The sequence below is a fragment of the Oncorhynchus kisutch genome, linkage group LG3, assembly GCF_002021735.2.
Source record: "Oncorhynchus kisutch isolate 150728-3 linkage group LG3, Okis_V2, whole genome shotgun sequence".
In the NCBI taxonomy this organism is placed as follows: Eukaryota; Metazoa; Chordata; class Actinopteri; order Salmoniformes; family Salmonidae; genus Oncorhynchus; species Oncorhynchus kisutch.
The window spans coordinates 47,654,086-47,666,592 of NC_034176.2; the positions used below are offsets into that span (position 1 = coordinate 47,654,086).

Below are 12,507 nucleotides of genomic sequence, written 5' to 3' on the forward strand. Positions count from 1 at the left end.
AGAGTCTCCCACCTCAGCTGTAGATCTCTGCAGTTCATCCAGAGTGATCATGGGCCTCTTGGCTGCATCTCTGATCAGTCTTCTCCTTGTATGAGCTGAAAGTTTAGAGGGACGGCCAGGTCTTGGTAGATTTGCAGTGGTCTGATACTCCTTCCATTTCAATATTATCACTTGCACAGTGCTCCTTGGGATGTTTAAAGCTTGGGAAATCTTTTGGTATCCAAATCCGGCTTTAAACTTCTTCACAACAGTATCTCGGACCTGCCTGGTGTGTTCCTTGTTCTTCATGATGCTCTCTGCGCTTTTAACGGACCTCTGAGACTATCACAGTGCAGGTGCATTTATGCGGAGACTTGATTACACACAGGTGGATTGTATTTATCATCATTAGTCATTTAGGTCAACATTGGATCATTCAGAGATCCTCACTGAACTTCTGGAGAGAGTTTGCTGCACTGAAAGTAAAGGGGCTGAATCATTTTCAGTTTTTGATTTGTTAAAAAAGTTTGAAATATCCAATAAATGTCGTTCCACTTCATGATTGTGTCCCACTTGTTGTTGATTCTTCACAAAAAAATACAGTTTTATATCTTTATGTTTGAAGCCTGAAATGTGGCAAAAGGTCGCAAAGTTCAAGGGGGCCGAATACTTTCGCAAGGCACTGTACATAACAAATGGTCCTTTTGTTCAATAAAGTCCTTCTTTATATCCCCAAAAAGTATGTGTATTTGGCGAGCGTCATTCAATAATCCACCGGTTTCCCCTCGTTCAAAATGCGTACAAAATTAAACCCAAATGTTACCAATAAACTTGGTCCGAACATGTCAAACAACGTTCCTAATCCATCCTCAGGTACCCTAATATGTAAATAAACAATACAATTTAATATGGAAATTAGTATATTCAATACCGGAGATAAATAACCAAGTGCGTCACAATCATTTTCTAACCAAGCAGATGCATCACGAAAGTCAGAAATAGCTCTAAAATAAATCGCTTACCTTTGAAGATCTTCATCTTTTTGCAATCCCAAATGTCCCAGTTACATAGTGAACGGTCGTTTTGTTCGATAAAGTACTTCTTTATATCCCAAAAATGTCTGTTTATTTGGCGCATTTGATTCAGAAATACACCTTTCCAACTCACCCAACATGCCTACAAAGGAATGTAAAAACTGACCTAAAAACCTGGTCCAAACAACATTTGTAATCCAACCTCAGGTATCCTAATATGTAAATAATTTATCAAATTTAAGACGGAATAAACTGTTTCCAATACCGGAGAAAAACAACACGGAGCGCACTCTCATTCACGGGCACCAAAAGACTAGAGTCCACCTGAGTGACACTTCGAAAGAACACGACTACTTCTTAATTTTAAAAATACAAAACATCGAACAATTTCTAAAGACCGTTGACATCTAGTGGAAGCCATAGGAACTGCAATCTGGGTTTTAAAAATGTGGGTTTCCCATAGAAAAGCACATGAAAATCCAATGACCTCAAAAATTGTCCTCAGGGTTTTGCCTGCCAAATCAGTTCTGTTATACTCACAGACAATATTTTGACAGTTTTAGAAACTTTGGAGTGTTTTCTATCCTAATCAATTATATGCATATTCTAGCTTATGGGCCTGAGAAATAGGCAGTTTCATGTGGGCACGTTTTTCATCCAAACATCAAAATACTGCCCCCTAGTCTCAAGAGGTTAACAAAAGTCTCTCTCATCTTAGTGTGCCAGAGCGCAGAATAACTGATTTGTTTTTGAACGCTCAACACCAATTGAATATGTCCGGTGTCAGTAAACATCGGCAACAAAGTGTAATTAAAATGTTGCAGCAGCACAGTCACCAACGCTCTGGATAACATGAAAACTGCCTAACCAGCTCTGCTAGGGGGAGTAAAAAGGTCAGAGTGGGAACTTGACTGTGGTTGTGAGGTCAGAGCTTTCAGAACAACCCTACTTACAGTGGGGCAAAAAAGTATTTAGTCAGCCACCAATTGTGCAAGTTCTCCCACTTAAAAAGATGAGAGAGGCATGTAATTTTCATCATAGGTACACTTCAACTATGACAGACGAAATTAGATTTTTTTTCTCCAGAAAATCACATTGTAGGATTTTTAATGAATTTATTTGCAAATTATGGTGGAAAATAAGTATTTGGTCAATAACAAAAGTTGATCTCAATACTTTGTTATGTACCCTTTGTTGGCAATGACAGAGGTCAAAAGTCTTCATAAGGTTTTCACACACTGTTGCTGGTATTTTGGCCCATTCCTCTATGCAGATCTCCTCTAGAGCAGTGATGTTTTGGGGCTGTTGCTGGGCAACACGGACTTTCAACTCCCTCCAAAGATTTTCTATGGGGTTGAGATCTGGAGACTGGCTAGGCGACTCCAGGACCTTGAAATGCTTCTTACGAAGCCACTCCTTCGTTGCCCGGGCGGTGTGTTTGGGATCATTGTCATGCTGAAAGACCCAGCCACATTTCATCTTCAATGCCCTTGCTGATGGAAGGAGGTTTTCACTCAAAATCTCATGATACATGGCCCCATTCATTCTTTCCTTTACACGGATCAGTCGTCCTGGTCCCTTTGCAGAAAAACAGCCCCAAAGCATGATGTTTCCACCCCCATGCTTCACAGTAGGTATGGTGTTCTTTGGATGCAACTCAGCATTCTTTGTCCTCCAAACACGACAAGTTGAGTTTTTACCAAAAAGTTATATTTTGGTTTCATCTGACCATATGACATTCTCCCAATCTTCTTCTGGATCATCCATTTGCTTACCGCCCAAATAGGTCCACAGACGATGCAATCTCAACCACACTGCACACTGCCCTAACCCATCTGGACAAGAGGAATACCTATGTGAGAATGCTGTTCATTGACTACAGCTCGGCATTTAACACCATAGTGCCCTCCAAGCTCGTCATCAAGCTCGAGACCCTGGGTCTCGACCCCGCCCTGTGCAACTGGGTACTGGACTTCCTGACGGGCCGCCCCCAGGTGGTGAGGGTAGGCAACAACATCTCCACCCTGCTGATCCTCAACACTGGGGCCCCACAAGGGTGCGTTCTGAGCCCTCTCCTGTACTCCCTGTTCACCCACGACTGCGTGGCCACGCACGCCTCCAACTCAATCATCAAGTTTGCGGACGACACAACAGTGGAAGGCTTGATTACCAACAACGACGAGACGGCCTACAGGGAGGAGGTGAGGGCCCTCGGAGTGTGGTGTCAGGAAAATAACCTCACACTCAACGTCAACAAAACTAAGGAGATGATTGTGGACTTCAGGAAACAGCAGAGGGAACACCCCCCTATCCACATCGATGGAACAGTAGTGGAGAGGGTAGTAAGTTTTAAGTTCCTCGGCGTACACATCACAGACAAACTGAATTGGTCCACCCACACAGACAGCATCGTGAAGAAGGCGCAGCAGCGCCTCTTCAACCTCAGGAGGCTGAAGAAATTCGGCTTGTCACCAAAAGCACTCACAAAATTCTACAGATGCACAATTGAGAGCATCCTGTCGAGCTGTATCACCGCCTGGTACGGCAACTGCTCCGCCCACAACCGTAAGGCTCTCCAAAGGGTAGTGAGGTCTGCACAACGCATCACCGGGGGCAAACTACCTGCCCTCCAGGACACCTACACCACCCGATGTCACAGGAAGGCCATAAAGATCATCAAGGACAACAACCACCCGAGCCACTGCCTGTTCACCCCGCTATCATCCAGAAGGCGAGGTCAGTACAGGTGCATCAAAGCTGGGACCGAGAGACTGAAAAACAGCTTCTATCTCAAGGCCATCAGACTGTTAAACAGCCACCACTAACATTGAGTGGCTGCTGCCAACACACTGACTCAACTCCAGCCACTTTAATAATGTGAATTGATGGGAAATTATGTAAAATATATCACTAGCCACTTTAAACAATGCTACCTAATATAATGTTTACATACCCTACATTATTCATCTCATATGTATACGTATATACTGTACTCTATATCATCTACTGCATCTTTATGTAATACATGTATCACTAGCCACTTTAACTATGCCACTTTGTTTACATACTCATCGCATATGTATATACTGTACTCAATATCATCTACTGTATCTTCCCTATGCCGCTCTGTACCATCACTCATTCATATATCTTTATGTACATATTCTTTACCCCCTTACACTTGTGTCTATAAGGTAGTAGTTTTGGAATTGTTAGCTAGATTACTTGTTGGTTATTCCTGCATTGTCGGAACTAGAAGCACAAGCATTTCGCTACACTCGCATTAACATCTGCTAACCATGTGTATGTGACAAATAAATTTGATTTGATTTGAAATGCTCTCTAGCAAACTTCAGACGGGCCTGGACATGTACTGGCTTAAGCAGGGGGACACGTCTGGCACTACAGGATTTGAGTCGCTGGCGGCGTAGTGTGTTACTGATGGTAGGCTTTGTTACTTTGGTCCCAGATCTCTGCAGGTCATTCACTAGGTCCTCCCGTGTGGTTCTGGGATTTTTGCTCACCGTTCTTGTGATCATTTTGACCCCACGGGGTGAGATCTTGCGTGGAGCCCCAGATCGAGGGAGATTATCAGTGGTCTTGTATGTTTTCCATTTCCTAGTAATTGCTCCCACAGTTGATTTCTTCAAACCAAGCTGCTTACCTATTGCAGATGCAGTCTTCCCAGCCTGGTGCAGGTCTACAATTTTGTTTCTGGTGTCCTTTGACAGCTCTTTGGTCTTGGCCATAGTGGAGTTTGGAGTATGACTGTTTGAGGTTGTGGACAGGTGTCTTTTATACTGATAACAAGTTCAAACAGGTGCCATTAATACAGGTAACGAGTGGAGGACAGTGGAGCCTCTTAAAGAAGAAGTTACGGGTCTGTGAGAGCCAGAAATATTGCTTGTTTGTAGGTGACCAAATACTTATTTCCCACCATAATTTGCAAATAAATTCATTAAAAATCCTACAATGTGATTTTCTGGGGTTTTTTTCCCCCCATTTTGTCTGTCATAGTTGAAGTGTACCTATGATGAAAATTACAGGCCTCTCATCTTTTTAAGTGGGTGAACTTGCACAATTGGTGGCTGACTAAATACTTTTTTGCCTCACTGTATTGGCCAGAGCATTCAGTGTGCTCTCTGAACGCGAAACACTCTGAATTACGAATGGACAATCTGACAGCACAGTTGCAGTCACCAATGCTCTGGATAACATAACAGCCTAACCAGCTCTGCTTAATAATGTTCAGTGAGCTGTTCTCTCTCTCTTAGGTGTCTTGAAGTAGCTGGCAAATTAGTACAGAATGGTCAGATCAACCCTTACAATGCTGAATGGGTGTAGACAAAGAATGGTTCTCCAATAGTAGTACCAAAACATTGAAACACGGTTTTCTCAAAAGTGAGTTTACAAGTTGATCAACTTTCAAAGCAGAATTACTTTCCAATTGTTTCCTCAGATGCACGGTATGATGTAGCTATGTCTCAACTTTATCCAATGTAAAAAGCAGAAATTCAATAATTGTTGCTACATAAGACCGAATCCAGGTGGTGAGTCACATGTACCATTGACAAAAAAAAGTAAGTTCCGGTTTGCTTAAGGGGGTGGCTCTCCCATAGGCAGCAATGCATTAGCAACTGGGTCTGGTCTGCTTAGTTCAGTGACTCTATATGACCCAGAAAAAACTAGCGAGTGGGATTTCTCACTTCCTTTTCCATCTCTGGTAAAGCTAACTAGCTAAATTGCCGTACATGTTTAATGCTTTTCGACTTGTCCCCAAATTAATGTCATTGGTTGAGAGTTTGTTTTGATATTTTAACCTGCGTGTCGTGATCGCGTTTGGTGGAGGGGGGACAAAATAAATGTATGCACAATAGCGCACGGTTCCGTGTAAAACATTAGGGGAACATTACAGGTAACATTAGAAACACGTTCTCTCCCTAGACCTGTTAGCTGGGAATGCAGGGAGTTGTGCAATTACAGCATTCTATAGGACACATTTACTTTAAATCCAATGTTCCTATAAGTTATGTATAATTGTGGGTAATATCGGATTCTATATTTAATAATGTTTCGAACAATACGTTTCCCTTCATGACGACATGTTTAGCCAAAACATGGCTTGTGCAATAAGGAGGTGCATCTTGGGATATGTAGTAGGTAATTTAGGGACATACCTCCAATTCTAAATGCATTAACCATCAAAACACAACAAGGACCATGATGCTGCTCGAAATTGCGCATGGATATTGCAGACAGCTGATGACCATAAAGAATGATAGCGGCATCTAATGGCCAAAATACTTTATTAGCGCCAATGAGTGCTTCCACCATTTTAATGTGGTCAACTGGGTGGGAATTCAATTTCATTGGCTGATCCCTCCTGGTGACCCTGTTGTAGTCATGTCCAACCGGGTCCTCATAGTGATCAGCCAATCGTGAAGAAGAAAATTGACCTCTTCACATTGGAGATAGTCTAATGGCGCTGCCACAGACGCTATAATGGAACAGATACAAAAAAATATTTGTCCTCTATCTAGCTCTATGCTGATAACTCATCTAATATGCTAGCTACTTCGCTGAAATAAAAGGTACCTGAAAACAGCGAGCGAACCACCACTGGAGCCATTTGAGGAGAGAGTGATAAAGTAAAATGTTGTTTTGTTCTGGTTTGTGTAATTTAAAGGACAGGATACATATCTAAGTGTTTCTCAAATACATTAAATCTAGGTTGTTTTCTGATTCGGCCGGCCCGCTCGGCGCCTTGAAACAATGCACAGCTACAAAGCAGCTAGGATTTGATAGGCTAGTAGCTTAAGCTACATGTATCATATGCGAAGTGTAAATGGGAAGCTGTCTATCGAATTATATCATGTTCAGCTCTTCTATAACACACCACTCAACATTTTACGTGTAGCTACTTCACGCGAACTAGTGGAGTATGTACGTTGCTAGCTAGCTCTTTGCATGGCATGCACATTTAGGATTTTGCCGATTGAGAGGATAGTTAGCAAGCTAGCATTGCGTTGCCCTGCCCGCCATCTTTTTAAAGGAATAGATTGTGATGCTACGTAATCATCATGCACGCCATCGCTACATGTAAAATAGCTACTATTTTGTGAGATAAAGGGTGGATAAGAAGTTGTGTACATTTAGCAATATGCATTTTAATTGCTAAGCGTGTCAGATTTTGGACGTACCATAGGGGGGAAAATGTGCTTTTGGGAATGTTTTATCTCTGCATCGTTGTTGCCTAGCTACAGATGTGATTTAACCAAATATTGTTGGTATCCATTACTGGGAGTTACAGGTTTGGTACTGTTTGGTGTAGCTACAGATTGTAACACCATATAATGTAATTACAGGTTTGCCTATACAGAAGCTGCAAGATAATGTTATGCTAAACTGGTATTGGCTATACAATCTTCGTTCTCGATTTGTGGAAACGGGAGTCCCATAAAATTAGTTTCAGGGGGTCCGTTTGAATTTTGAAAATGCTCCGTTATTAAAATAAAATGCATGTTTGCTCCATGAAGTAATCCAACAATGTGTATACACTGCCATCTTGTCTCTTTCAAGTGTTCTCTCATTTATCGAGACAGGGCTGTCATGACATGCAGCACTTTGAGGTGGACACCCACCTGTTTCGATTAATAGGAGAATATTGGCAGCGTACATATTGTTGGATGACTTCATGGAGGAAACATTTATTTTAATAATGGAGCATTTTCTTAGTTTTAACGCTCCACCTGCAACTGGACACGGACATTTTAGATTCTACATTTTGGGCGAATTGAGAATGAAGAAAGTATTGTTAAGGTCGGTCGGAAATATTCTGTGCTACACTTACAGTAAATGAAAATGCCCGAGAAGCCGGTGTTTGGAGGATATATTGGCACGGGTGTTGTCTGGAAGACTGCAAACTAGATGCACTTCGTTTCTTTATACCTTTTTTTCAATTGACATTTCTTTGTATATATCCATAAAAACTATGGCAGCTGATTCATGATTTCTACAGGCTGAGAAACGCTGCCTGCCTCTCTCCTCCCGACCCTTACACGTTCATTATTATGAGACCCTTGGAGATTTGAATATTGAAACTATGTTGCAAATGTTGGAGAGACGGACAGTAAGGTTTATACAAACGTCATTGATTTAGCAGGCGGTAAATTTGTGGAATAGACTCCGGCTGGAATGCGTTTTTAACCAACCAGCATTCAGGATTAGACCCACTCTTTGTATAGCAAACAGTACCTAACCTGTAACTCCCAGTAATGGATACCAATTTTTGGGGGTACATTATCTGGTGTAACAATCTAGCTAGCTGTTGCCCAGCTAAATGCTAAATTCTTTGCCCATTTGACAAATTCTAAGTGATCAGGTGTCTGTGCAGGCTATATTACTTAGGCTAGATGTAATGTGTACTCACATTTTTTATTAATGACATTTTTTTGTATATAATTTAGCTACCACTGATAGCTCAAAGTCTTTGTCATAAAATGTTAGCCTAATTGACTCAAGTAAACTTTACTGTCTGTGAGGATGCTATCTTGAACTCTGAGTGTCTCATATTTTCTGAACTGCAGCTCCCTTCATTTTCTATTTCCAATATTTGTTTATTTTGTTTTGCAGGGCACGGACACTCAGGTCATGAGATGGGATGTGTGTACTGCTGGAGGAATACGGAGCTGAAAGAGGTGCAAAGTATCCATTGAAAACACTCAGACGTTTTGCAGAACTGGGAAGAAGTGTTCTCCTGTTGCCAGTATGTCGGCTGTTCCTGCGGCCGTCCCGACGCTTGTTAATCCACCGCCACCAGAGTTCTTCAACCCCAACAAGCCTGGCAGGAAAACTAACCAACTACAGTACATGCAGAATGTTGTGGTGAAGACTCTATGGAAACATCAGTTTGCGTGGCCCTTTTATACGCCTGTGGATACCATCAAATTATGTCTTGCTGTAAGTCGAGTCCACACTCCGTAGTTTTCTCTTTTGTTATTGGTAGTTAGTAATAGGTAGAAGCAGATCCTTTAAGCTAGTAGGACTGTCCCCAACAGAAAAAAACCTTGGTCCACCGAAAGTTGTGTTTTTTCGACCAATTTACTGGTCAACATTTTTAAAGTGTATTTTTCCATATAACATCAAATATATGCATTGCGCTTGTCTGATGCTTTAAGCTTACAGGTTGATGAAATAAGACAAGTGCCGCAAGAGTGCGCCAGAGATCTAGATAACCAGAATTTTTTTTAAACGTAACCTGACCCTACTATTCTCCTCCCTCTCCTGCTGGCTTTCGTAGATTCTGCCATTACTCATCTAATGTTGCCAGGTGTTTGGGTAAAATGAACATTTTTGTTTTATCCTATAAATTACTGACAATCTTTCTCCCAAATTCCAAATAAAAATATTGTCATTTAGATAATTTATTATCAGAAAATGACAACTGTTCAAAATAACAAAAAAAGATGCAGTGTTGTCAGACCTTGAATAATGCAAAGAAATAAGTTAATTAATTTCTAAACACAATACTTATGTTTTAACTTAGGAAGAGTTCAGAAATCAATATTTGGTGGAATAACCCTGATTTTCAAACACAGCTTTCATGTGTCTTTGCATGCTCTCCACCAGTCTTTCACATTGATGTTGGGTGACTTTATGCCACTCCTGGAGCAGAAATTCAAGCAGCTCGGCTTTGTTTGATGGCTTGTGACCATCCATCTTCCTCTTGATCACATTCCAGAGGTTTTCAATTGGGGTTCAGGTCTGGAGATTGGGCTGACCGTGACAGGGTCTTGATCTGGTGGTCCTCCATCCACATCTTGATTGATTTGGCTGTGTGGCATGGACCTGGTTGTGTGGCATTAAAATAACATCAAATTGATCAGAAATACAGTGTAGACGTTAATGTTGTAAATGACTATTGTAGATGGAAACAAAGGATTTTTTTAAATGGATTTTTTAAAACTCAGCTAAAAAAGAAATGTCCTCTCACTGTCAACTGCGTTTATTTTCAGCAAACTTAACATGTGTAAATATTTGTATGACCAAAACAAGGTTCAGTTTATGTCTCAGTTGTTGAATAAGTTCCACAGACATGACTAACAGAAATGGAATAATGTGTCCCTGAACAAAGGGGGGGTCAAAATCAAAAGTAATAGTCAGTATCTGGTGTGGCCACCAGCTGCATTAAGTACTGAAGTGCATCTCCTCCTCATAGACAGCACCAGATTTGCCAGTTCTTGCTGTGAGATGTTACCCCACTTCCATCAAGGCACCTGCAAGTTCCCTGACATTTCTGGGGGGAATGGCCCTAGCCCTCACCCTCCGATCCAACAGGTTCCAGATGTGCGCAATGGGATTGAGATCCGGGCTCTTCGCTGGCCGTGGCAGAACACTGACATTCCTGTCTTGCAAGAAATCACGCACAGAACGAGCCTGATGGCATTGTCATGCTGGAGGGTCATGTCAGGATGAGCCTGCAGAAAGGGTACCACATGAGGGAGGAGGATGTCTTTCCTGTAATGCAAAGCATTGAGATTGCCTGCAATGACGACAAGCTCAGTCCGATGATGCTGTGACACACCGCCCCAGACCATGACGGACCCTCCACCTCCAAATCGATCCCGGTGTAACGCTCATTCCTTTGGCAATAAACGTCAATCCGACCTTCACCCCTGGTGAGACAAAACCGCGACTCGTCAGTGAAGAGCACTTTTTGCCATTCCTGTCTGGTCCAGCGACGGGTTTGTGCCCATAGGCAACGTTGCCGGTGACGTCTGGTGAGGACCTGCCTTACAACAGGCCTACAAGCCCTCAGTCCAGCCTCTCTCAGCCTATTGTGGACAGTCTGAGCACTGATGGAGGGATTGTGCGTCCCTGGTGCAGTTGTTGTTACCTGTCCTGCAGGTGTGATGTTTGGATGTACCGATCCTGTGCAGGTGTTGTTACATGTGGTCTGCCACTGCGAGGACGATCAGCTGTCCGCCCTGTCTCCCTGTAGTGCTGTCTTACCCGTCTCACAGTACGGACATTGCAATTTATTGCCCTGGCCACATCTGCAGTCCTCATGCCTCCTTGCAGCACGTCTAAGGTACATTCACACAGATGAGCAGGGACCCTGGGCATATTTCTTTTGTTGTTTTTCAGAGTCAGTAGAAAGGCCTCTTTAGTGTCCTAAGTTTTCATAACTGTGACCTGAATTGACTACCATCTGTAAGCTTAGTGTCTTAACGACCATTCCACAGGTGCATTAATTGTTTACGGTTCATTGAACAAGCATGGGAAATGGTGTTTAAACCCTTTACAATGAAGTTCTTTGGATTTTTACGAATTATCTTTGAAAGACAGAGTCCTGAAAAAGGGACGTTCTTTTGTTACTGAGTTTATATTATTTGTTCCCGCTCGACTAAAACAATCTCGGTTGACTAACAGACTAAATGCTAGAATGTGAAAAATTATAATTCCCTTGTACTGAAAGGACTGTTTTGGTGGGATGAAGTTTTGGCCTGCCTGGTGCCAGACCCATAAGAACATCCAAACATTCCAAACATCTCCGCCCATGACGGCTCATTTTCAGTTCTCCACTCCCCACTCAGACCACTCCCAGACAGTCCTAGCAAACTTCTTGAGAAATGGCACTTTGCTAAGAAGCTATTTTTGTTTATTTTTCACCATTTTAATTGAAAACAATCACAGTAAGGTACTTAGTTACCCAGAAATTATTTTGAAATAAAAAGGTCTGCTTTGGACCTTTAAACCATGTTTTGAGGCTATGTAGTGTTTGTTTAGATTAGACTTTTACAAACATTGGAGTAAAACAAGCTTATATTTTGGGTTCTAATAGGGGCATGAGGCATTTATAAGATATTCTCAAAGCATCAATGGGTATATGTCATTCATTTATAAGTCCAGAAATGGATGTAACAGCTAAGGATTCTAGCTTTAATGCTACATTTGGCTCTGGGTAGAAGTAGGCTCTTATATTTGAATGTAAATGCACTGTGTGGATGTATGTACATTTTTGTGTGGTTCCTAAGTAGTAGTAACATTACGATGTGTGAAAGGATGAACCCCTCATTGTTCAACATTCATCTTAAAACATTTTTATTTCCTGGCCATTTATTTGTATTGCTCCCTCATATTGAATGTTTTTTTCCAATTGATGCTACCATATAGGACTATCATAAAGTTATCAAGAGCCCAATGGACATGGGAACAATAAAGAAGAGGCTAGAGAATAACTACTATTGGAGTGCCAGCGAGTGCATGCAGGACTTCAACACAATGTTTACCAACTGTTACATCTACAACAAGGTAAATTCTCCTTTACCATTCATTCCAAATCGAAATACAAAAAACAGCAATAACAAGTAGTTCAAAGAGCATACTTCCTTTTTGTTTTTTCACAGGATCACATAAACTGACATGTACACACACAGTTTTCCAGTGACATTGATTTTAACTTGTGTACATTATTTTGACTCATCAAGATGAG

The 12,507-nt window shown here is 41.7% G+C and overlaps 1 protein-coding gene across 8 annotated transcripts in view; it reads left to right on the forward strand.

Annotated features, from left to right (window-relative positions):
* The first annotated feature begins 6,437 nt into the window (after nucleotides 1-6,437).
* The window catches only part of LOC109880085 (bromodomain-containing protein 3), a 34,144-nt gene continuing 28,074 nt past the window's right edge, over nucleotides 6,438-12,507 (forward strand). For 4 of the 8 annotated variants that reach the window (XM_031807396.1, XM_031807397.1, XM_020472318.2 and 1 more), the window contains exons 1-3: nucleotides 6,481-6,604; nucleotides 8,646-8,972; nucleotides 12,189-12,326. In XM_031807396.1, the coding sequence (XP_031663256.1) occupies nucleotides 8,781-8,972; nucleotides 12,189-12,326 (330 nt within the window). In that variant the 5' untranslated portion in view covers nucleotides 6,481-6,604; nucleotides 8,646-8,780. Of the gene's footprint in view, nucleotides 6,662-8,645; nucleotides 8,973-12,188; nucleotides 12,327-12,507 lie in introns of all 8 variants that reach the window. The other 4 variants (XM_020472321.2, XM_020472316.2, XM_020472319.2 and 1 more) reach the window with 4 other exon arrangements.